Source organism: Rousettus aegyptiacus, unplaced genomic scaffold (assembly GCF_014176215.1).
Source record: "Rousettus aegyptiacus isolate mRouAeg1 unplaced genomic scaffold, mRouAeg1.p scaffold_m13_p_8, whole genome shotgun sequence".
NCBI classification, from domain to species: domain Eukaryota; kingdom Metazoa; phylum Chordata; class Mammalia; order Chiroptera; family Pteropodidae; genus Rousettus; species Rousettus aegyptiacus.
In genome coordinates this window covers 88,651,065-88,677,663 of record NW_023416311.1, presented here as the reverse complement: position 1 = coordinate 88,677,663, position 26,599 = coordinate 88,651,065, and the positions used below count along the sequence as shown (strand labels likewise).

The 26,599-nt window shown below is 34.5% G+C and overlaps 1 protein-coding gene across 4 annotated transcripts in view; it reads right to left on the bottom strand.

Annotated features, from left to right (window-relative positions):
• C6 (complement C6) overlaps positions 1 to 26,325 on the bottom strand; it is a 53,375-nt gene extending 27,050 nt beyond the window's left edge. The window contains exons 1-8 of one of the 4 annotated variants that reach the window (XM_016147971.2): positions 26,153 to 26,325; positions 21,268 to 21,463; positions 19,611 to 19,767; positions 18,197 to 18,341; positions 14,699 to 14,840; positions 10,008 to 10,146; positions 6,637 to 6,834; positions 1,652 to 1,892 (exon numbers count right to left, since the gene is read on the bottom strand). In XM_016147971.2, the coding sequence (XP_016003457.2) occupies positions 1,652 to 1,892; positions 6,637 to 6,834; positions 10,008 to 10,146; positions 14,699 to 14,840; positions 18,197 to 18,341; positions 19,611 to 19,767; positions 21,268 to 21,410 (1,165 nt within the window). In that variant the 5' untranslated portion in view covers positions 21,411 to 21,463; positions 26,153 to 26,325. Of the gene's footprint in view, positions 1 to 1,651; positions 1,893 to 6,636; positions 6,835 to 10,007; positions 10,147 to 14,698; positions 14,841 to 18,196; positions 18,342 to 19,610; positions 19,768 to 21,267; positions 21,464 to 22,380; positions 22,464 to 25,690; positions 25,889 to 26,152 lie in introns of those variants that run through there. The other 3 variants (XM_016147969.2, XM_016147970.2, XM_036226053.1) reach the window with 3 other exon arrangements.
• Positions 26,326 to 26,599: the final 274 nt, after the last annotated feature.

The window sequence follows — 26,599 nt, the reverse complement described above, 5'->3', positions numbered from 1 at the left end:
TCAAACACCCTTTTGTTCCCTTATTATGTGTATCTCATTGCCTGTCAGTCTCTATATCCATTTATAGACAGATGGAAGGTAAGACCATTCCGGAAAGGAAGTATGGCCCATCACTCTTCATTTGGTTATGGGGTTTCAATTCTTAAAATGCCTGATGGTTGATAAAAGATTCACATTGTTCTTTAACTGACCTGATCTCTAAGCCCTCAGAGGTTTTGCTCGGAATACATGATAAGTATAGCTCATCAAGTGAGAAATTATTCTCTGGGTTACAGCAGCAGTGACCAGAATAACTTCATCCCAAGGGTGAGATGAAACCAAGTCAAGGGCCAGAGATTTCCCCCAACCATTTTTGCTCAGCATTACTGTTAATGCTATTTTCAGTGACAGAAGAGAGCAGATTCATCACTCAAACATTACTCCAGTGGGAAAGATAACTGAAAGGAACATAAGGGTTAGGTGGTGTAGAAAGTTCATCAGCATAGATCTGCCTATTTTAGTAATTCTATCAGGTGAAATATTTTTAAGACCTTCTTCCTGAAAGTCTTCCTCAAAGACATTTATCCCATCTACCCTCTCAGGAAGAAGATCATAAGGGCTACTTGGTCACTTAAAGTGTAGAAGGACTCAGGGCAGCCACATTATACATTAGTACTTGCCATATGAGATGTAAGAACAGAGGAACTGATGCTCCATTGACCCCAGGGTTGGACCGATGTCGTCTTTAAAATAAATTTCTGGTTTCCTTTATATAAAAGTTACATGACCAAGAATTATAATTTATTCGGGGGGAATTGGTCAGCTGGGTTCTGGTTACCATTCAGTTCCTAACCAGGTTCTCAAGTGATGCATGATGAATCATCTTAAGAACCCTGTGTCATTTCACATAGGAGTCTGAAGGCAAGTTATTCCAAAGGTGCTTAAACTGTAATAATAATTAATATTGGCAATTAAAGATAATACTTAAGAAACCAAGATTTATTTATAAACTAAGGTTTATATTATTGGTTTTTATATAAGCAGGAAACATCACTAATTCTATACCAAGATATAAAGTTGCAACCTTTTCTTAAATAAAAGTGCTTCTCATCTGGTTTTAAGTTTCATCCCTAGTGGGTTCATATCTGGCCCACATTCCCTTTACTCCCTTGTCAAGGCTTTAATTGTGCTTTCATCTTAGGCCCTTGGCTTTCAGCTAAAAATCATTAAAATAAGTCTTCTAGTGAATTTGTCATAATTATTGTTCTCTAAAATTATTATTGCTTACAAAAAAAATGCTATAAGTAAATTGTCTTTTAGACTTTAGTTCCATGACAAATTTTGTTTTCCTTAGGATAATAGCATGTATCTCTCTTTTTAGGTCACTACTGTGTAGTTTATGATGTTCCTAGATGTCAGGAAATTCAGAAACAAATCTGATGAACCATCAAAGTGGTTAAGCATATTTATTTTTTCTTCTTTTTTGGTCTAAATTTCCTATTTTTGTTTTGTTTACTTGAGTGTGTCTTTTCTGAGTATTCTTCATATCATTTTAGAAATAAAGCGGGGTCTAAACAGAGTTAATAAAAAGAATTAAAATGACAGAATAAGAAAAGAAAATGTTACATATTATGAGATCAATTTTAAAAAATGAGGGCTGAAGAAAGCATACCTGAGTTCTTTATTTCCTCACTGCTAAATTGATAGAGGAGGTCATATACGCCCCCAAGGGAGCCAGAGGTGAAATAGTGAGTCCCAAAGTCATCGAATATCCGGCTATACAGAGCATAGTTGTACTCTAGAGGCAGATGGTTAAGTGATTTCAAAAAGACATCAGAAAGCTGTAGATCTTTACTTTTCATTGTGAAGTTTAAGACTTTTATCGCTTTATGGATCCTAATAAAACTGGAATCCTAAATGCAAGAGGAAAAAAGAATAAAAAAAGGTTGATTAAAGGTAGTGAAAGCTTAAGGTATCAAGCGCTTAAATGTCATCTATTTATCATTAGCTTCATTCCAATCTACTTTTGCAACAATTTTAACTCTATTGCATGTTCTCACATATAAAATTATAATTTTTACTTTATTTTCCAGTACCTTTTCCTGAGTTGTTCAAAGTGCTAAATAGATAAGATTACTTCAATAATGTAACTAAGGTATATATTCTCTACTAAAAAGAGATCAATTTTCAGAAAAGTAAATCTTTTTCTCTCGATTGTCAATTATGGCCACATTTCTACTGAGTTTTAATTTAGAAAGCTGTGCTATTGTAAATAATTGAGAATGGATTGTGTAAATTTTTAATTGAAAATTGTGCAACTGAGATTTAAGTCATAGCTTTGTCACTAACTGGGAAAAAAACATCTAAATTCTCTAGGCCTCAGTTATCTGTGAAATGTCACCTGTATACAGATGAGGGCTGTGTAATGGGTGACATTTCGCACCTCTTTTAACATAGCATCAAACAAAATTCTATGATTTAAAATTACTTAGGAGGCAAAATTAACCAAAATTATTTATATTCTCTCTCCTCTACCCATAAGCAAGAATATTTGTTGGAAGGTTTTTAAAAATTGTTTCTTGCTATGCTAGGTTATTTTAGGATTAGATGCTTTTATGCCTAAATCTCATTTCATTAAATTGTCCTACATAGCCACTGAGTTTTATAAGTATATCTATGTAACCGTTCTTTAAAAAAATTTTTTATATGCTTTATCTGATCTCTCAATTTTAGCAAATTGTAGTGTTTAAGTAATAGAAACAGAGGAGCATATTTTAGCAAAAGAACTTTTTCGTAGCTGTAAATTATTAACTAGCTATCACCCTGTGTGCTATAATTATGGCGCAAAATTACTGCTAACACAAAAGGAAAACAATAATCACAAGGTTTGAAAAAGAGTCATCATTCACCCTCTCTCTCTCTTTCTTTTCCTTTCTATTTCCTCTCTCTTTCTCCCCCTCCCTTCTTTTTACCTTTCGTTTCAATACACTGATTGTTCAACTATCTCAGGTGCTGTAAACACAGCCATGAACAAGGCAGACAAAATTCATGTCTTCGTGGAGTTTACATTTTAAGTGTCCATTAACTCTATTTTTAAGTTCGATGCTTGAATTTTGTCATAGAACCATGGCTTTTGTTGGAGGAACATTGTGCTTTTAATAAGAAGTATAATTACTCCCTGAGTATCTGAAATGTCTGTATAGACATGGAGGTTGAAATGGGAGGTTCGAAATTTCCAGATTGCTTTTAAAACTAAGTTGTGAAAAATACAAATAAAATTTTGGTAACTCAGCTTAGCACAAGTACTTCCATGATGTTCCACTTGTCTGCACAATGGCTGAAATTGGCTACTTCACACTAAAAAATTACATGACAGTAGGTTATTAACTATGAGAGCTTGCTTTAATTACCCATCTTTTTGTGGGTTCGGTTTTGTAAACAAAATCAGAAAAGCACTGAATCTTACTGAGAAAACTGATGTTTTGACTTTGAAACAGACTATGTGCCCAACAAATATGTTTAGTCAGATTGTGATTGACAAAATTAACAAATAAAGCATTAAGCTTCATTGATGGGCTTGGATTGATTTTCAAATTTGTGGTACCTTGTTTTCAATATTTGAAGACTAAGAAAGTTTATAGTAGCATTTTCTATTTGGACTGAGATTTTCTTATTATGTTCAGATTGAATTGAATAAAAAACAACAGTCATGGTATTGGGTCGAACCATATAAAGTTAATGATTTTGTAAGTCAAAAATGGTTGACCACTAGTCTATTGTCCAGAGCGAGGGGTGGGGGGAGAGGACAGGGGGGAGGGGGGAAGTAGATGGGGTAAAGAATGTCAAATATGTGTGACAGAAAAAAATCTGACTATAGGAGATGAACACACAGTGTAAACATATATAGATATAGATTTAGATATGCCTTACTGTTAAAGTGTACAGCTGAAACTTATTGGATTTCATTAACCAATGTTACCATAAAAAAAATAATTAATTTTCAAAAAAGGTTGAATGTCAGAAGTTTTACATGTTTCAGTCTAATACTGTGAATAGCCTTAAATGTTTTCACTTTAGGACAAACTATTAGAGGATCAAAGAAAGCTGTTTACCTACAGATAAGGGTTCTGTAAGTGTTTTCCAGCATGTCTGAAACATTTATAAACCAATTTATAAACCAAGCAGATCTTAATGTTGAGACTGATACATACATTCATATATACATATGTACATAAATACATACAATCTTTCAATATCTCCATTTCTTTCCCTATCTTTGTCTATATTTTTACAGAGTTATTTCTAATCCTGAACATGATGTGAGCTGGGGGACTTAAAAAAAAAATGAAGTCAGAATCATGCGCCCAACTCTGGAAATTAAGGAAAAGACCTGGGGGTGGACGTGGTGGTGATTGATGTAGTTTTACTTCCTAGTATTTCTGATACTAACTTGTCTTAAGAATATGATTTGTTAAGTTTGAGGGACATTATATGGACCATAACCTTTCAAATTGAATAAGCAATCTTTGTTTAAAAGAAATCTATTTTATTCTCATGTTTTCATATGTACATGTCATCAGAGCTGTACTCTTTTCACAGTTTGTTGAAATTATGAACAATTGAATGAATAAGCAAATAGCTTGAAGTATTACATAGTGGATAAGAATAGTAGACAAAAGTCAGAAAAACTGATTTCAGTCCTCAACTCTAGCATTTACTCACTGTAACATCACAGGAGCCACTTAGCCTCTTGGACTTTAGTGCCATGCCTGACACATTAAGTATTTGATAAATGTATGTTGAATTGAAAATAAATATATGGACTATTTATGTGCAAAACAGTGTTAAAACTATCTACTCTGATTACTTCTTACATTTCTTTTGAAGATAAATGAAATAGGAAATTTATATAGTGCTATACAGTCTCACATTTACATGTGTATGAATAAATTAATATATAAAAATGTGAGGGGCATTATGATAAAAGCAAGAGCCCTAAAATGGTGCCCTCCAGGTGTTGGTCTCATTGGTTCCAACATTGGTATCTCAATGTTCACTTCTCCTCTGAAAATCTATGATTCAGGACTCAGTCTCCCCGTGCATTACTTTGCAAGAAACAAATATTACTTAGAGTGGCAGTTGTAGTGAGAAACAGATGCTATTTTAAAATAAACCTGTAAATGTTTAAAAATATCTAATGGAAAATTTAACCCCTAAAGCTTTTAAGAGTTGGAAGGCATATCTAGGAGATTTAGCTTGCAAATATAAGGAGAAAAAGGAATAGATGAAGAAAGATTAATGGATAAGGATGCATCTTTACATATTAAAAGAGTTTCATAATTCCCTGGCAAGATTAATGGAAACAATCCAACACTTAAACATAACCTAAATTCTAAGCATAAAAAAATTATAAATTTCCAGACAAAACAAAAGAAACAAAATCAGTTTTACATGAAATAATGGAAATTAGGAAACAACGGAATATAACATCTACTGATCATTAAGAGAAGAAGACTAATATCCACGATTCCAAATCGGCCAAGATATTCTTTATCTTTATTGCTTGGGGGAAATGTAGGCATTCTTAGATATAGTATAAGAATTTAGGAAGTATATTTTGTATGCATCCTACCTGAGGTAAATACTAAAAATATGACTATTAAACGAGATGAGAAAGGGAAGATGAGAGGAGATAAAATGGTGATGAGTAAATGGAAAATATATAAATGCGTGCACACACATATACATGCAAATACACATGTAAAATACAAAAAATTTTTAACTTGGAATTTAGAAGCATTATATGAGGAATCTTTAAATAGAGAAGACAAGAGTCAGAATAAAATACAAATGAACATATCTAACATAAGAGCAAATATAAAACAATCTTTATGGAACACAAAGGCTTTGAACTATCTCAACAAAACTGAAGTTTTGGAGGTCTATGATGATAGTGGTGGGGAGTAGAGAGCACATGTTTTCTCAAGGAGATAGTGAAAATGGGATATGGAGAATAGGTAAGTAAAAAAAAAAATCTCTTTTGGAGTGGCTATAGATATTACTTAATGTGATACAAGAAAAACATAGAGGTAATTATGCTCTATGACTAGAGAAAGGTAACTAGAAGGAGAATTTTAAATTTTAGTAGAACTTCTAAAATGACCAAAAGGATGAGAAGGGCAGATAGAAATGTGACAAAGATAGCAAAAGTAAAGAAATAGGAAATAACAACCAAGTGAAATGAGTAAGAAAAACTAAAGATAGGAGAAAAATGATCAAATATTTCAGTGGGTATACTAAACATAAGTTGGCTAAATTTTCCTAGCAAAGACCTGAGACTGTTAGATTACATTTAAAAAGCAAAGTTCTATTACATGTGGTTCATAAGAAACATGTACAACTAAAACAGTAAGACAAAGAAATCAAAACAACCATAAACACAATTAAGTACATGCAAAAAGGAAGTATTATTAGACGTATTATGTCAATAATTTTTGAAGTGGGGTGAAACAACAATAACGAAAACCTTAAAGGTATTTAAATATGAATTAGAAATCCTGACCTGACATCAAACCTCTTCCCTTCTTGTTGCATGACTACCGGAATTGGTATTAATTTTCAGAAAAGAATAAAATGATCGGGAACCATTTTTATTACCTTTTTGTGGGAGGCTTCAATGGCTTGTTGGAAGGCAGAATTTTGGGCAGAGGAGTAACTTCTCGATGAGGAATGAAAAATTGACGCATGATTACTCTTCTGTAGGGCCAGATCTAAACCACGTACGTCTTTATTCTTTTGTAAAGGAATCAAATCCTTAAAAAAATCTGTTTCCAAATCATCTTCTTTAGTTTCTACCTGGAGAAAAATCCATATGAAATAAAACAGAATTTTCAAAATACTGGAGTTACTTGTGAAGATCTAATGCAATGATCATTCATTTATAAATTCAGTAAATGCTTATTGAGGACCCATTTTGCTAGCAAACAAGGAATAATGTAAATTCCTGCACTAAGAGAGTCAATAGTTTAGTTAGGGAGAAAGATAATCACAGACACTTAATTCAATCTGTGATGTTTTGTGCTTCCAATGGATTTGCCACAAATAACTGTAAAACCCAGAGAGACAATACCAAAAAGTCTAGCTCAGGGAAATGACTCCTAAACTGAGACTTAATGAGGTAATAAACAGCAAGGACTATTTTCAGTCTGCCTGTGAATTTGATGCAGTTTGCAATCTAATTTAAGATATAGCTCAGAAAATTAAGACCTAGAAAAGGAGAGGAAAGTCCTATCTGACCCTACTCTGAAACCATCTTCATCCCTTTAGCTTATTCAGTATTGGGCATTTTCACTCTACTGGCTATCTCTGCAAGGCAGAAGACAAATAATCCATTGATTCTGCCTGGTGGGTGGTTATTGGTCTTCACTGACTTGGTCTAGGAAGAAGAGAAAATGCCATTGGGACATGACTTGAGTTGAGTGGAGCCAGATTTAAGTACAAGGTAAATCCTTGTTAAGGTTATGCTAGTAAGAAGAGAACAATGGATACATTTTTTAAAAGTTGCAAAGCAAATTGATTGAAGAGTACTTCTTTATGTTAAAGATGTTTATCTTGTTTGCAATGGAAAAATCTCTTTTTGTTTTAAAATATTCAGTATTAAAATATACCGCGAGGCGAACCACATGTCACAATTAAATAGCTTGCACAATTAGTCAAGCAAAGACAAAAAAATCCAGCTGCAAAAGAGTCTTGCTCAACAGTAAAATACAGTCAAAAGTTCAGTGTTACTTTTAGATATTGCAGTGCATGCTAGTTAGCTTTTAAAACATCTACGAATAAGTTAACAACGAAGCAATGCAATCATATTTAAATATAGTTGCTGAAATTCCTTTACTACTTTCTAAAAAACTCAAACTACAAATATTTTGCTTTATGAATTAGCTCTCACACAAGAAAAGATGTGTCAGCTTACAGAAAAATATATTAACTTATAAGGAAGGGGGTTTGGGTATCCTGAGCAGAAAAGCTCAGGGAAAAATCTGACCATGCACATTAGAGGGCAGGTTTACAGGTGAGCAGTGCTAAAAAAATTAGATCGAACTGGGAAACTGGGGCCAAGCCTTGTAGGCCCTGCTAAAAGATTTGGATCGAATTCTAAAAGCAAGCTCTTCTATATTATAAGTTCATAAAAAAATATTAGTTAAATGAATGAAAAATTGGGGGTGTTACCATCACATTTGTGTTTTGCAAAGATCACGTGAACTATTGATGCACAACTCTGAGAAAGTTATTTATCTTCAGTGAGCTTAAATCTTCTATGAGTAAGGTGGGTATAAATAATTTTCTACCTTCTGGGAAGGTCGTTCTAGGAATTGAGAAAACAATATGTGCAAGTACTTTGAAAACTCTAAAGTATCTTGTAAGTGTGAAATGTTATCCAAGCCCAAATTTGCCCTAATCTCAAGTGCTGAGCTTAACCTTTCTTACTTGTAAAATTGCATGAAATAGATGTTTGCTGAGAATACAGGCAGTTATGCTTTTTTGTTTGGAAATTATTAAATTCTGAAAGTGAATTTATGGGTTGATGGCTTAGGACCTAGAAAGCATCCTCCAACAGAACAATATTACATGTAAATATCTGGGTTTTTGCTCTGTCTACAAAGCCTGTTCAGTATATCTTAAGAGTAGTATCGTTGACAGAATTTTTGATGTGATTGTTCTTTTTGAATGTCTCTTCTGAGTTCCTATTTAACATAGCAGCAAAACTTTTCCCACCCTCTTTGGTGGCGGTGGAACCTCTAGCATTAGCATCCTCCGGATCTGTGGGGAAATAGTGGGTAGTGCCTTGATCTGGTCAGAGGTCACTTGTTACTCTTGTCACTTCTATCTCCTGGCAGGGATGGGGTTTCTTAGGGCACGTCTCCCAAAAGGTATTTGAATTTGGCAGTTGGAACCTAAGGACATTTTCTACACACATTAAAATATATAGATAGATGGTGTTAAATAGAGTTTATATCAAATTGGAAAATGCTCGTATTTGTACGTATATAAAAGTTTTTTTTATTTTAAATGAAGTATTGAATGACTTTTGTTGCATTCATACTATTCATCATGTGGTTTCAGAAATCATTAGACCTTATGAAATTCTCTCTAGCATGTCAAATTTTATGTATAGATATTACTATTAAAATTATGTCTTTTCTGTTTTTCTTATCATAAATTAAAAGAAATAGATTGTTTACTTTAGTTCAACAAGTATGGAGCAATTATCATGTGTAAGGAACTGGGCTAGATTCTAGGAGTATGTAGTGTACTGCTCATTACTACTGAGGAAAACAAACAGAAAACCAAATCAGCTAATAGGAATGAAGGCAGGCAGAACCATCCCTATTATACTTAGGTTCATCCTGACTTTTTAGAAGCCAGGCACTGCCTTATGTCTAAAATTAGTGGTTACCTGAGAAAACTAGCAATGGTAGGAGAAAATTCTGAATAAATCAAACCATTTTTTTAATGTATGTGGGGATATGTTACAGCTTTATGTTCATTGAAGAAAGCATGGACTCTGGAGTTTGGGAAACCTGGGCTCAAGTCTCTCACTACTTACTAGCTTTTTGACTCTGGGCAAATTAATTACCTTAGATTTTTCATCTTTAAATTGATGATAATAACATTGATTTCATTGGGTTTTGGAAAGATTAAATACCAACACATAATAGGTAATTAAAAATGCTCATTACCACACAATGTAATATATATATATATATATATATATATATATATATATGACTTACTGTTGAAGTATACACTTGAAACTTATTGGATTTCGTCAACCAACATCACCATTATAAACAAAAATAAATAAATAACTAGATAGATAGGTAAATAAATAAATAAAAGCTAAATGGCATACTAAAAAAAAAGTCATTATCTTTTTATTCTGTCCCTTCATTCATCACTAATTTTTCATTGGATTTAGCTTATAATCACCATTGGCATTGGACTGCTGCCATGATAGGCTGTCATACCTCAAAGTTGACATTTTCCAGATTGGCTGAAACACGGTATAGATTACTTTCTCTACTGCTTTTGGCAGTTTTACATATTCCTCCAGTGAAAGAGCTATCAAGGACTTCTCCTTTGGGCTCTCCTGCCAATATGTGAAACCTATAAATAAAGTAATTTTCAAGAATTCAATAGATATAGAGCAATCTTTAAGATTTCCCTTACTTATATGAAATTCCTCTCTTAGACATTTTTGATTCATGACTAATGACTTGAAGGAAAGCCTGTTTTCTTCTAGCCTATAATGAAGTATTCAGAAAAGGCTAGAAGCCAAAACTCAGCCCCTCTGGTTCTGTTATTTCTTTTTAGTACACTCATTTAGTCGTTCTGGGCTTTCAACAAGAAATTCAGGTTTATAATTATTTCGTGGCTTACAAAAACAGCGCAAACTTTTGGAAGTAGATTACAAAATAAATTATTACATAATAATTAATGTCATTCTAGGTCCACTTCCTTCGATATGAGACAGCAAAAGATTTGTTATAGAGAGCTAATGATGAAAAGCAATATTTTAATAAAACTATAATATTATTATTTTTATTAATAGCTAATAATAAATAATTTAAAAATTATTTAATAGATGCTTACATACTATTTACTATAAGTCAAAACACTGTTTGATCTATATTTAATATTAACATATTTATTGACTATTACGATAACCATGTGATATAGAAATAATTCTTAGACCCATTTTACAAATGAGGAAATTGAAGCATATACAGATTAATTAGCTTAGCACAAAGCAAGTATTTAAGAAATTGTTTTGTGGTAGAAGAAAAACTCTTTCAAGATGATAATAGTTTTCCAAATTCTTATTGATATTAACATATATCCTGGGAAAAAGAGTTTTGCGTCAATAAGTTTGATAATGAGAAGATAATAGAAAATATAGATAATGGCCTTTGCCCGCAGTTCCTGGCACAGAGCTACTAAAACCTTTGTAATCTCCTAAGTAATAAAAACACTAAGAGCATCTTTTGTTCTAATATTTGGTCTTTGATCCTGGTTTCTGGCACAGGGCTCCCAAATCTCTTGGAATTTCCTGGGTAATAGTTGTGTCTTTTTTTCTTCTTAAAAAATTATTTATTTTTTAATTACAGTTGACGTACAATATTATATTAGCTTCAGATTTACAATATAGAGATTACACATTTATATGCCTTATGAAGTGGTCACCCCAGTAAGTCTAGTACCCATATGTGGGGTGTTCTTTTCTCTAATGAGTTGACTGTTGGTGGGCTCCTGGGTGGGGATTGGTCACCAGAAATACCATGCCTTGATTTTAAGCTTGGAATTTTCAATCCCAGTCTCCATTCTCCAAAAAAGGGAGAGGAGTCAGAAATAGAATTAATGTTGGATCATGCCTACATGATGAAGCCTTGAAAATATCCCCAAAGTACAGCTCCCAGGTTGGTTAACACATGGAGGTGCTGACTGTTCAAGAAGAGCATGGAAAAACATGGAAGCTCAGAGCCTCTTCCCACATACCCTGCCCTACTCCTCTCTCTCAACTGGATATTCACCTGCTTCCTTTATCATATTCTTTTGTAATAAGCTGGTAAATAGTACATTTGTTTTACTCAGTTCTGTGAGCCTCCTTTAGTAAAGAACTCAAACTTGAGGATGGGCGTTGGTGAGTACCTCCAAATGTATCAGAAGCACAAGTGAAGTGGCATCTGAAGTGGGTGGGGCAGTCTTGTGGGACTGAATCCTTAACCTGTGGCATCTGACGCTATATCTAGGTAGATGGTACGAGAACTGAGTTAATTGTAGCACACCTAGTTGGTATTGCAGAGAAATGTTCCCCACACCTTTGGTGTCAGAAGCGCTGTGAGTGTGGTAGTAGTGCAAGAGTAACAAGTACACAGGAGGAGAACTGGCATGTGAGCTAGATGTCAATAAAGCTGTTAAAAAGGTAGGGCCATTCCTGTGGGTTCTGTAAGATGTATCTCATACTCAAATAGCTGCGAACACAATTGGGGGGTCTGTTTTCATCTATATTTGAGTTTATATCAGTGGGTTTTTGAGGGAGGGAGTATGAGGAGTTGGTCTGGGAAGAACTTTGCAAACTACATAAGTTAGCTTGACAAATACAGGTTTAAAACTCATTCATTTTTGTTCTCTGAGTTAAGAGAAATGAATGAGGAAAAAAGAACTTGACCTGTTGACTTTATAGTGCCTTATACTATGTACTTACTTACGAGTTTGTCACAAACAAGAAAGGGCTTAAGAAAAATGGTTCTCAGGTCCTGAGGACGTTGTGAAGGTAGCAGCTGCTTGCAGAGAGTCAGAAGATAAGATTTTCACCAGGTGGCTTTCTCTGGGCATGCCTGAGGAATCTTTTAGAACTTAGGTCAACTATGCAGAAACTTGCAGCCTTATTTTCTTTCTTTCTCTCTGTAGTATTTAAATCAACTTTAAATAGTTTGGTGTTTCAAATACATCATGGATTTTAATATAATAGGTTTCTTAAGGGCTAATTTGGTTTAATGTGTCATCTTTTGTAATTTTCTAATTTAATAAAAATTAAGATATACATATATAAATATGCATGTGTGTGCTTGCACATATGTGCATGTGTGTATGCATTTTTACCTTGGCTGAGCCTGAGAAAAAAATAAACAGCATGCTAAATTGCCTGATTCTTGCTTCATGTTTAAGACCTAGCAACTGATGTTGGCAACGTAGGAATGTTGTTTTGCCTTATTAAATCCTTTCTTGGAGAGAAGAAGAGGTACAGCCACCTAGGAAGCTACCTTTCATTGGTGAAACGTATCAGAGAGGGGTCAGAGATTCAAAGGCCAGCAGATTAGAAAGAAATTCCTGTAAGTGGTTCTCAAAGCTCTTGGTCCTTAGGGATGCAAAGGGAGGACTGGCTGTGCCGAGCCAGCAGATTTTGCTCATTTCTGAGAATCCTCAGGACAACAGCTCTGCTTGGCAGAGGGCCACACAGTCCTTCTGCCAAAGTACACACAGCATGTGGTCCTCCTCATCTGTAACTCTAGATCCCAGACCAACAGAGCAAGAGTTGAGTTATAATGTCACCCCTCATCAATCAGAATATTAGAAAACATCATAATCAGTGGAAGTTTTGCCTGAGGTTTTCTTCCAAAGGAAGGAGAAGAAGGAAGCACATTGATAAGAAGATGCTGTCAAAACACTGTCAATGAAATCAACTCTAATTAGGAATTTTTAGGACAGAAACTCAAATCAGTTTGCAGCCATCCAACATACATGCAGCCAGAGATGCTTAATAATGTGGTTATGATGTAGTGAGTCAGTGCAGAACTAGGTCTAGAACCTGGCTTCCCTTACTTCTAGACTAATGGCTGTTCCATTTTACTACTGTCTTTGAATTTGGTTCAATAGCTTCTGGTTTCCATTCTAATCAAATGAGGTTGTATTTGCAACTGCTGCTGTTTGTTTTTGGTGCCTCAAGGCTTCTTATTATGCAACTTTGGCAGTATAAGTGAAGACTTAAAAATAGTTGAATATGAAGCAATGAAAGCCTATAGCAAACTATTTGCCTTCTGGCCAAAAATCGAAGGGAACAGAACAATACAGGAGATTATCTTTACTGATTTTTCTTATGCTTCCAACTAAAGTTTAGTTCTATTTCTATTGACTTCCTTTATATTTTCAAAAGTTTTCTAAGTCATTGGTTCAGTATAATGAATTTAGAATCCCTTGACAAACCTCCAATGCCCTCATGATTTGAAATAGGAACATTAGAATTTCTGAGCAACTATTCAAAGATTGGGAGGAGAGTTGTGTGGGCTCCTGAGGTTCCTTTCAATATGTTCCCCTTTTTAAGGTGGTTATTGTCTGGAATAAGCATGAAACGGTAAAAATAACCTGGGTTTTGAAGTCTCTTTTTGAATCCTGGTTTAACCATTTACTGATTGGTAGACTTGGACAGCATATGGCATTTTCTCAGGTTGTTTCTTAGTTTGTAAGTTGAACTGGAACCAGATGGTAATGCAAGTCTGATCTTCTGCCTTTAAACTGTACTGACCTTCCATGCATCATATAGTCTAGGTAGAAGGAAGTTTTGAATACCCTAGTCATGATCATTTCACCTCTAACTCTTTTAACTTTTTCACCTCATTGCTTTTTATCCTTCCTTTTTCTGTTTGCGAAACTCCCTTCCGGCTTGACCCATGGCTTGACTCTTAGACTTAAAGACTGGTTTTGCTTTTCTAGTGTTTCTACTTTCAACACACACACATCAGGAATGCTTGTCTGGTACCCTCTTCATCTACTTGTTCCTGGCATTTCTGAGTGGCTACTCTCCCACTCCGAGGCCCCAGGAATCCATCCCGGCACCTCCCAGCTTGGCTGGCCTCCTACCAGTTTGCCCTGATTCACTCCAGAGCTGTCGGAAGAATAGATGAGAATTAAAACGTTTATAAGGGGCCTATAACATTGTTTTGTACAAAGCAAATGTGAAAATGCTAAAATATTTTATTCCCTAAGAGTGAGGATCTTGGCCACATGCTTGCTGAGAATTGGAGCCAAGTGCCAGAGACAGGGCTGGTGGGAGTAATAAGAGGTTAATGAGGAAGGCGGACAATGATGTGTCTCATTGCTTCATTGCTGAATATTCTGAGATGCCTTTATTCCCCCAAATGATAAAAAAAATGTTACATACCCATTGCCCATCATATGTACATTAGGGATTGGATTATACTTCCGTGGGCATATTGCTTTTGTCCTCCCACAATCCTTTTCATCTGAATTGTCTCCACAGTCATTTTCTCCATTGCATTCTAACTTGCTGGCAATGCAGCGGCCTAGTCAAGAAAAGCAAACAACAACATTGACAACAAATAATCATTTAAGACAATATTTATTAATTTTAATCATTAGTGCTTAAATTTCAAGGAAAAGTTAAGAGCAAGTTTTCATTTTTTTTTAAACTGACTCATCCAAGATCATGCTTTTTAAAAATTAAAAAAAATTTTCAGTTACATACAACATTCAATATTATATTAGTTTCAGATGTAGAGCATAGTGGTTAGACATTTAGATAACTTATGAAGTGCTGTGTCTGATAAGTCTAGTACCTATCTAAGTTTTCATTATTTTTGATAAAGATTTAAGAACATATGGAAATTGAATGATAAATTGATATTTTCTCTTTTTTTTTTTAGAATTAAAAGCATTACCATAGATTATTTAAGGTGATTGTCTTAAATAAGAGAATTAATTCTATAATCCCATTCCCATTATAGTAAACTTTCTGCAGAAACATGTTCTGTAGGATAAAATAATAAAAATGGGTTCAGAATTTTGTTCTGATCCAGGATAGCACACTCAAGGTCACTGTTTTTACTCAAAAAACTATAATTTTACACACACACACACACACATCAGCTAGCACACATAATAACATGGCTGAATCTCAAAAATTTTATGTTGGGCAAAAGAAGTGAGGCACAGGAGTCATGTCGTGATTTCTTTGTGTAATGTTCAAGAACAAAGAGAGGGATTAACTGAAAAGTGGAAAAAAGGAACTTCTTGGGTTTACGGAAATTTTCTGTATCTTGATTGGGAGTTGTCTACATGGATGTATACATTTGCCAAAATAAAATTCCATACTTATTATCTGTGCATTTTACTGTATATATAATTATTTTATTATATATAATTAGTACATATTTTATTATATATTCACTATATATAATTGTTTAACTACATATAATTTACTATACCTAATTACTTTTTGGACAAGTTAAATGTCTACATGCTATAGTATTAGCAGCAGATTAAGTGACTGAATTTAGAAAATAGTACAAACTTCGTGTACTCAGATGATTCCCTTCTCTTTTAAACTTGTTGAATTTCATAAAGATCTTTAGAATCAGTAAGTGTATATTACAGAAACTGAAATGCCTCATGCACAATGACAGCCCTTCTCCTGTCCCTCACCCTCCTGCCTGCAATCAGGGGTGCTGGCGTCCTACCATTCTGTACAGGTCTCGCTGACAGTGATTAAATGTTTTACTCAAGGTTATCTGCTTAACTATTTTGGGTGGTGATCAGCATTTCACTACAGCTGTACAAGATTTTTGTGACTAACTGAAATGCTTGGGGGAAGCTGGATATTCTGTTGAATGATTTTTTTTATTAATCGTTTCCCAGATAGCACTTAGTTTCCACTGTTTCAGTTAACAATCTTCACTAAGAAGGTAGAATATAATGAAAGTAATTAAGCCCTCCTTTGATTATTCAAAATCTTGCATTATATCTAGACCATTATTATAAAGAATTATGGTTATGAGCCCTAGAATTGTACACGGCTGAAAAAGAAAGAGGGAATTGAATTTCTGTTAATCTCAGGACATAACCTGAAAGATGTTCTGTTTTTAAAAGAGCATATCTCTAGTTTTTCATTTATTTCCTTTTCTCGGGGAAGAACAAAATGGATCATTTAGTTTGAAATAGACTTGCTTTTACTAAAAAAAAAAAAAAAACTCAAAAATTACATTTTAAAAAATGTTTTGAACCTGTCACAAATTTCAGCAAAAGCTAATTTTTGATGTAGTTAACACTAAAGCATTTTTTTATTTTATCAAATAAAGGTAGGGATACACATGCAGGATACAGTTCTCATTAGCTCAGCTTTGTGAGTGGGGTACCAGATTTGCTAGGACACAAGAGATTCTATCCATTTGGTACATCTAGGCATAATGGAGAAGACCTATTAGCAAGGGTAGGGATGACACATCTTAAATAATATTTAGGAAAGAGTGGCAGGAATGATGTAGGTCTTATGGGACACAGCTGAGAATGGCCACAAAATCTCAATGAAGTAAGAAGCATGAGGAGAGAAATATTATAAGGTATATATATATATATATACACACACTATACCAAAGAAGGGATGGGAAAGGTGAAAGGTAATTTGGATAGTACAAGATTTGCAGAAGTCAGCATTTAGCCAGCCCATATACATAATACATACATACGTACACCTGGAGCTATGAAATTATTTATAAATTGTATATGATTTCCTATCTGATTGAATTGATTTGTGTTACTGCAATGACATATTATGTTTATAACCAGATGCAAATTTTCTAGTCATCTATGCTTAAAATTAGTAATTTGATGGAGAAGTTGGCTCAGTGTATAGGGATAAGCCAGATGGGTAAATCTCAAAGATACATATTAAAATGATATACTTAGTCATGGGGACTCTGAGAGGACTCTGCTCATTTGTTGATATACTGTCTATTGCAGCTTTGAAGCTAAGATACCAGAACTGAGTACCTGCAACACAGACCACGTGGCCCACAAAACCTAAAATATTTACCATCTGGACCTTTACTGAAAAAGTTTGCAGAAATCTGATCTACACTGTTTAACATAGTGACTCTGGGAGAGCCACTAGTTAGCAAGATAATACATAGATTAAGTAACATTTTCAAGACTTGATACAATGCAATGTACATATGATGTATTATTGAATTGTATACTTGAAATCTATTTAATTTTATTAACCAATATCACCCCAATAAGTTTAATTAAAAAAGATTCGATTATAATGTAATGGAATTTAAATATCAGGATTGCTGAATATGAATGAGTAGTGAACTTGAAAGAAACGTTGCCCTCATTTAAATCATTTTCAGGTTCTTTTGGAATTACTTTTGGAGACATTCAATAGACCACTCTATAAAATTTGTCACATCATTTCTCATCATCCCCTAATATAATATCTTAATATTAATATTCTTATCTTAATAAACTATGCTGAAAATATCTTTTAAATCTGTAGCTCCTTTTTAATGTCTTGTTTGGATTATAGATTTGTACTTATTAATAGCTGATTTTAAAAAATGTCAGCCTATTCTGCCTTTTCCTCCCCCTCCTCTCTTCCTCCTGCTTTATAACAGTTTAGGGACCTAGGAATCAGTACTTGATGAGCAAATCAATCAGGTAAGTGGTCAAGATGATTATAGCTTGAAAGCTCCAATTTCACACATGAATAGCTTGGTAATTGGTAGCATAACACCTCTATCTCTCCATGTTTAAAATATGGTACGACTTCTCTATAACTGCTTTTACTGGAGTCAATTGGAATAACTTTAGTTTAGTCAAGTCATTTTTAGTGGAGGCTGAACATCATCTATAAGTACATTACCAGTGTCACAGCGGAATTTATTCTTGCAGTCAATCTCTTCAATGTTGCAGAGTTTAGATGGAATACATGGTTGAAAAGTCACCAGGGGCTCAGTACATGGTTGTCCTCCAAACTGACTGGGGCGCAAAATAGATCTAACCTTAAACTGAAAGCAAAGGAGAGAAAGATGAGTAACTCTTTGGTGCCATCAAAGCCAAAATGTATCTAAGAAAACTGGGCTTAAAAATTACAGTAGTGATTTTTACTATAGTGGTGTTTCCTAAATTAGCTGACGATTTTTCCAATTCCATTATTGTTTGTCCTTAAGGAAGTCATCACCTCTCTGGGCCGCAGTTTCCCCAAAATGAGGAAATAGGGCAAAAAGATTTCTAAGACTTCAAATTCTAAAATCATATGATTCTGAATTAAATAGAAATCAAATGCACAAATATTTACTGAGAGTCTCCTGAGTGCAGATTCTTCCAGTAATAACAATAGCCCTTTTATATTTCAAAGATAGTATGAGTGAGTGATAAATGTGAAAAGATTTGGGAATTTTTTTGTACGAGGAAGTCACCATGGAAACCAAGGCAGACACACCCTCTACACTTTAAAAGGTTTTAGATGGTCAGCAGTAAAGGAGAGAAGGAAGGGTAGAAATATTACAGGATTAAAAAATACCGACTTTAACACCAGAATAATTTAAATTCAAAATGCAGCTCTACATCATTAATGGGGAATTCTTGGGGAAATTACTTCACTCCTAAAGAGCTGTAACTTCCAATCTGTAAAACGGGTAGAAAACCACAATGCCAGGTGGAGTTTGAATGAGGTCATGTATGTAAAGGCCCTGGAACGGTTTACTTCAGAGAGTGGGTGCTCGCTCCACAAATGAGTTTCTTTTTCTTCCCCAACGTGTGAATGTTCAGAACCTGCCCTTACTGGAGTTCACAGGCAATGTCCTTATAGGAAAGAGCTTGAAGTAGGTAAATATTGCAGCTGGGAACAATAAACAAAAAGAGGGACTTTCCCATGGGGAGAGGGAAATTAAAGGAAGGGCAAGGAGTCAGGCTTTTGATCAATGCTCCTCATTTCTGTCTGATTTTAAACCTTGGACTCAAATCTCTATTCTCTAGCACCTGCTTTTGCTTCCTGAGATCTGTGAGAGCACAGAGCTGGGCAGCTTCCACACCAGTAGTGGGGGCAGAATTTCCTTTTGGTGGTCAAACAACAGTGAAATGTGTAAAATGAACTCCCAACCCTCCCCCACCCCTCACCCCAAACGCTAAGTGAAATTTTCCCTCAATGAAAGGCGAGAACATTTATTTTCAGAAATTGAAGAAATGCAGCAATTCTGTGATTGTAGAGCCTTTCAGGGAATCCAAGCCTTTTTATTGTGATTCAGATTTCCTGAACAGGCCTATGTGTCACCTACCTGTTTTTCAACACAGGGGTCACAGTCTGACCATGGTCCATAATCTCCCAGGAGGCAATTGATAGGACAAGCTTGCCAGTTACATTCTCTGGTCTCCTGCTTGGTGCAAAGCTCGTTACAGGAGTTCTCCAAATAGTACTTATTTATTACTATTTGTCTGTAATAGTGAAGAAAAAGCTGCTTAGAATGAGTATGTTCACTGTGGCTCCAGCCCTATAAGAAAATATCATTGAGCACTTACTACAGTGAATGAAAGAAAAGGTTTTCATAGAAAATCGGGTAGGTTGGCAAATGTGCAGTTCTTACAACCTAATGGAATTCAAGACCAGGTATATAATTTGTGGGGCCCGGTGTGAAATGAAAATGGGGCCTCTCATTTACACACTATGAAATATGCACATGATTTACTGTTGAATTGTACATTTGAAACTTATTGGATTTTGTTAATCAACGTGACCCTCCCCAAATAAATAAATAAATAAATAAATAAATAAATAAATAAAATCGTTAAGAATTTCAAGACAGTGATGGTAGAGCATTAAGCCAAGCATGGAGCCCTTCTAAGTGTAGGGTCCTGCGTGATTGTGGAGGTCACACACTACGAAGCTGGCCCATGATGGAATTTCTCGAAGGGACTGGAAGGGAGAGAAAGAAAAGAAGAAAGTTCTTACAAATTGCTTAAAAGATGACAACACAATGTGGTAAGTACAATGATTGAGATGGAATCAGAGTGGTGTGGAACGGAGTCAAAGAGAAAGTGACATGAGAGATACAGCTTGAAAAATGTGTATGAATTCTCCAGGCAACAAAGAGAAGGGCATGTGGAGGGAACGAAACGTGTAAAGATTAGATGCAGAGGAGCTTGTGGGATGGTCTTGAGAAGTGCATGGTTGAGAGGAACCAAATATTTTGTTGTACTTTATTTGGTAGGCAAGAAGAGAGTTATTTAGGGACTCTTTAGGAGTATTATAAACAAATCTGTTTTTACATACTTAGTGGATAATTTTTTGGAGAAGTCAATTGGTGTTTTTAATGGGACTCACACTATATACATAAAAATCACTTTCTAAAACAGGTTTCTAAAAAGTGTTATAATAGTTAAAACACAGTAAATATATGTCTTTCCCCTAGCCCAAGTCATGTGAGCATCTCCATGAAACAAAAGCACCTAATAGATTTAAAAAAACAACTTAGGGGTGGGGGGACAATTAATTTGAATTGGTGAAAAGAGTGAATTATTAAATGTTACCAAGTAAACAGTTTTCTTGCCTTCTTGTACACGCCAACAATCAAGCTAAGAGGTAGCAGCGCTGCTCAACTGAGGTCCTGTTAGACTCAGTTTAATGAGTAGAAAATTCTCTGCAATTAACTCACTAACTGGAGGCAAGCAGAGTTATACGCTGATTGAAAAAAAACTTGAGTGGTGATTCTAAGTGAGGTAAATAGTCAACTGGAAATATTGCACAGATTGTTAATTAAATTTATTTTGTCAATTTTATGGAGAGAACAAAAGTAGACTTCTATTCAACCTTATGAGTTCTTGCTTTGAGATATAGTTTTTTTCCCCATTGCTTTTGATATTTCCACTTTTGATATTGCTAATTCTGTTCTTGAGGTTTCCCTGGCCACACAAAAAAGCTCCATAGCTCACACCCACCTCTTTCTGCTCTGTGTTCCAGAATTGCAGGTTTTTGAGCAGCTCGTCCACTGAGTCCATGGGTAATGATCACAGAAACAAGCTTGGCTCTTATCAATTAGTGCTCCCAGCAGGATGAAATACAAGATGAAGTGTCTGGCCATGCCTTGAGAGCCTCCAGGCCCTGAAGAAGAATGATATAATACACATCGAACACCTGTTAGGGGTAAAACTTTGCAAATCATTCTCAGTTACAGACTCAGATATTATCTTAGAAAACATCTGCATCTCCCTGCCTGCCTTTTTGGCAAGTTAATACCTATAAATTCACATGCTCATGAGTACAAATCCTATTTCTAAAGATTTTTAGGGTGGATATTCCCATGGTTACAACCCCCACTATGAGTTTCACTGAACTATTAGTGATAGGCTACAAGACAAATTATGTAGTATTATATTTGTAACCCATTTCAATCCAAAATGGGAACTCTTATATAACCTTATACTTTTCAAAACAACTGCTAATTTTATGTGGGCAGGACCATCAAGTACATTTTAGTTTTTCATACTTTTCAGGGGCTGAGGAGGGTGTCAGGACCATTCTGCTGGAAGCTCTATTTAGTTTCCTGACATCCTGGAACCCTGCTAAGGAGACAGCTCACTGTCTGATTACCTCTATCTAGAGTCATAGAAGTTAGAGCTGGAATGGATCTTGGAAACCAGGTTAAACTCCCTTTTTTTATGGATGATGAAACAGGCTGAAGGAGGTGCAGTAACGCTGAGGTTACATGACAAACAAGAACCCAAGATTCCTCATTCTTAGGCGAGATCAATCCCAGTGCTGAATTTCTAATAACAGTAATTATTGTGCTATACTGGAGCATCTCTCAATGGCTAGATTTCTGTCACCCAGGCCACAAGAGGCTTTGTCCAGATATGATTGAATGCCAGAGAAAATTTTGACCAATAGTTCCTACTTGTGTGCTGTGGAGCTTTGGGGATCCGTGAATTATTGAAAGGGATTTGCAAAACCATCTCTGCCCCCTAATATTGCCACTTTGATTATTATATCTCTAAGAAAACATGCAACATAATTAAATATAGAGAAAATACTGCTATAATTAATATAGTTACCTTCATTCAAAGAAGTAAAATGCCATTCGCCTAATTTCTCTGTCTCAGTTTCACTATCTATAAAATAGGAATAATACTTTTTTACCTTCTACATAAGGTGCTTGCCAGATTTCAGTAAGAAAATTCATTAAAACAACCCTTGGCATAAATCGTCACTCAGTAAGTATTAGTGTATTAGTTTTTCGAATTAGTAATAACACTTAAGAGTGTTGCAAATTCAATTGTAGCTGTTGGTCATGCATTTTTCAAAATTAGGGGCTCCTTGAATTACAGCAAAGATCATGTGAAGATTGAAAATGTGTTTCGATATTGAATGAGATTATTCATAATCAAAGCGATTTAGACTTATGGCTTTAGTTATTTTTCATCTTACAAATAAAATCAGATCCCTGACCATCTTATTGAAAATTGCAGTGTTTCCTATTTACCTTCACTGCTTTATTTTTCTCTGTTATATATCCCCTCCTACATATAAATTATTAAGTTTAAATAAGTATCTCCTCTTTTCTTGCTTCTTCATCATTAGAATGCAGACACCATGGTGGTTGATTTTTTTTTTTTTTTTTTTGCCTATTTTGCTCATTTTGGCATTTAGAAAAATGAGAGCAAGCCTAGTACATAATAAATATTGTTAGATTTTGAGTAGAAGTTTTTAAATGAGTTTTAATGAAGTGTGAATACAATTTGAGTCCATAATTACAGCAACTTTTGTAATACAACTCTTAATATTTCTGCCAGATTAAGGACATTTCATAGACTTTAGAAATGATCATCTGTTCAATTTTCAGTCATTGTTGTAGCAAAAGTAATAGTTTATAGTATAACTGGCTTATCTATAGTTTGTTGTAATAGTTGATTGAAATGAAAACTAGACCTCTTGAGATTCAGATTTATTTTTGAACACTTGTAATACATTTAGTTAATCCATTTCTTATTCATTTAATAACATCTACTATGTTCTAAAAATATAGAAATGTATGAAGAGGAAAATTAAGATGGTTTATAATAAACCAACCAGAAAACTTCTGTTGACATTCAAAAAATACAAATAATAAACCCCTATATTTGAAAAATTTGAGCAGAACCGATAAAGTTCCGGGTTCTCTTCTACTTGTCTCCAGAACCTCTTGCCACACATAATAACTGTTTTCTCTTTTTTGTGGGTATCCAATGAAGGGAAAGCTTTCCCACACATCAGCTTATACATATACACAGATGCATGTTTTATTTTGCTCATATACAGGTGTGTTCTCTATATGTATAAACGAAAAGAACATATGATGTATACTACTCTGTACTTTGCTTTTTTTCACTTCATAATATACTTTGAAGTTATTTTCATACTAATAGATGCATATCTACTTAATTCCTTTTAATGGCTACATAGTTATATACCCTGTGGACGTATTATATTGGATCTAACCATTATCTTAATTGCGTACATTTAATATACACACACTGCAATAAACCTCCTTGTAATATATATTAGCATACTTTTATAGTACATCCATAGGGCCAACAGGTGTTTTCTTAGCAGTAAAATGGCTCAAATGATATGCAATTTAAAATTTTCATATTTTTAAATTGCCCTTCTGAAATCTGGCTCCTTCACATGTCTCAGAGGGTGAGTTTCTGATTATATTTTAATGTGATTACATTCCTTAGTTGCGATGAAGAAAAACTTCAATGAAAAAAAATGGAGTTCATCATTTTATAAATTTTTTTTCAAGCCAAAAGCTTGAGATCAGATATAAAAATTGTTTCTCTAATACGCTCAAAAATTAGAGCATTTTTTCTTAATAAATCAGTAACTTTTTTGAACTTCCCTACAATCTCAGGAAAATGTTGAAATAAAAGCAACCAAATTCATTGACATGGCTAAATATGTCCTTCAACGTAAAATGTAATCAACACACACATTTGAGTATCCATTATGTGCTACAAGGCATTGATTGAGAGAAATACAAAGAAATAGAATTTTTATTGTCTGGAGAGCATAGACGAAAACTAAAGATGCTTTCTATGCTTTTTATCCAAGCTTTTTTTTTTTTTTTTAATTCGAATTCATAGATAAGTTGCTACAGTCCTAGGCTATTTCAATTATAAAAATGATTGCTGCACTCACCTGCTGATTTTAGTTCACAGGTCAATAACTCACCTTTCCTGGTTCTCCTTAGCAGCATAGAACCATAGGATATTGGACTAGAATGTTCAGATAGGATTTAGGCTGTGATCAGACAGAATGCTGAGACTCCTAATAAATATCAGACCCGAGCTCAGATAGGGTAGTTTCTTTAAAGGCCATAGAGAGCTGGAGTTCCTAAATAATGTGAAGTTACCCTCTTCATCACTAGACAGATCACCAGCCCATCCCTTACCCCAAACTGGGATCTTCTTACACAGGAATCACTTCAACAAGGAAACTTAACAGAAGATTTTGTTACGCTGCATCTATTTATTTGTTTTTCCTTATTAGATTTTGAAGACAGATATCTTCTGAATAATTCTCTCAGTGTTAGAGAAAACGAATTCTTAAAGTATTTTATGGAATCAGCATGTAAATGATTGGGAGAAGCTGAATCACAAGAGATAACCAATTCTCGGTTCTCAGCAGACTATCTGTTTTAATCTCCAAAAGTTTGAAAAGTATGGGTGGATTTTATTTCCATTGTCAAAAACAGTAAGAACAGAACCTTTATAAAACATTTTAATTTCTTCTTTGGCTATAACTGTTCCGATGCAATTTGAAAAATGCTCCAAATTAAGATGGTTCATCAAGGCTTCTTATTTGCGGTGATGCTAATAAAAGAGCTAATTGATAGCTTCTCCTTTTATAACATTTTATTGTTATGAGAAAAGTTTTATATTAAAAAGATAATTTTTATTCAAATAAAGTTAATTTTTTTCTTTATTCTTTAAAATTCATGCTCAGCATGTATTATCAAATTATTTCTTAATTTCTAACATCTCTAGGCATTAGGAGATATCTAAAATTATATGAGATTTTACCCATTACTATACCAGATTCATATAAACATGGAACAAATGAATGCTCAGTGACAGAGGAAGAGAGTTAAGAAAACCCTCCCACTACAGTGCCACAGTAGAAGGGCAGGAATTCTGCAGGTTTCTCATAACTGACTTCCTCTCCTGAACTCTAAAAATCAGCGATCCCATGGCATCTTTGAAAATGGCTTTGTGAGCATTTAGAGAAGTCTAGAGCGAAGTTCATTTTATTTTGAACTGTCACCCTCAGATGTACTTGACTCACATGACCAATTTGTCTATAAGGCAGTTCAGCGCATCTTACCAACGGGTTCAGAGGATGGTCTAGCTTGCTCCCAAATGCAGGTTCTTACTTTCCATCTTCTTGTAAACTTCTCGAATCTCTTATTTCTTTTTTTTTTTTTCTGTGCCTCCCCAGGGACTCACGAAATGATATTTAGCATTGCCAGGGCAGCCTGGGGTAGCTAGGCACATGACTAATCTTTTGGCTCAAGCATATATTTGCTTTACTTTTAACTGTAAACAACAAGGTAGTTGTCTGGAAGAAAAATTTAACAACTAGGTAGTTCTCTGGAAGAAAATTTCTTTAAGAAACATGAAACTTTGGTTCTTTTGAGAATTAAGCAAAGTTGTTATTTCTTATTTTAAAAGAAAAAAATGACTATAATCTGAGTTATGTATTTTCACAATGAAAGGGTAAGTTCATTGGAAACATAATCTACAATTTTGAAAGAGTAAGATTACAAATGAAATCATTGTCACTTACCTTTAAACAGAGTTGTGGTGGCCAGGGGGAATCTGTAAGTGCCTGAGGAAGCAGTAGGTACTCACAGTGAAAGGGTTTATATGATAATCAAGACAAGCCTTTTTCCCTATCGCAGGCTAACACAAGGTAATGCTGTCATATCTCAGAGACCTAACGACACCTAGACCGTTATCAAAATAAACACTCTGAAAACTCTGGACTTTGTAAATGATTACTTCAATTGGCAATAAGCCGGGAACTCTTAAGAGTGAGATTTTCCCATTCAAGGGCTATTATAATGAGTATTGCTACTGCAGAGAAAAGAAATCCCTGAGTCCATTTAAAAAAATCCTTTAGAATAAGTTACTTAAAATTGCCTTTGTCTTTAAGAATGTGCTTATTTAAGTAAAATATCTATAGATTCCTTATATTGTTTCTGGTTATAGACTATTTAAAGATTTAGAAAAC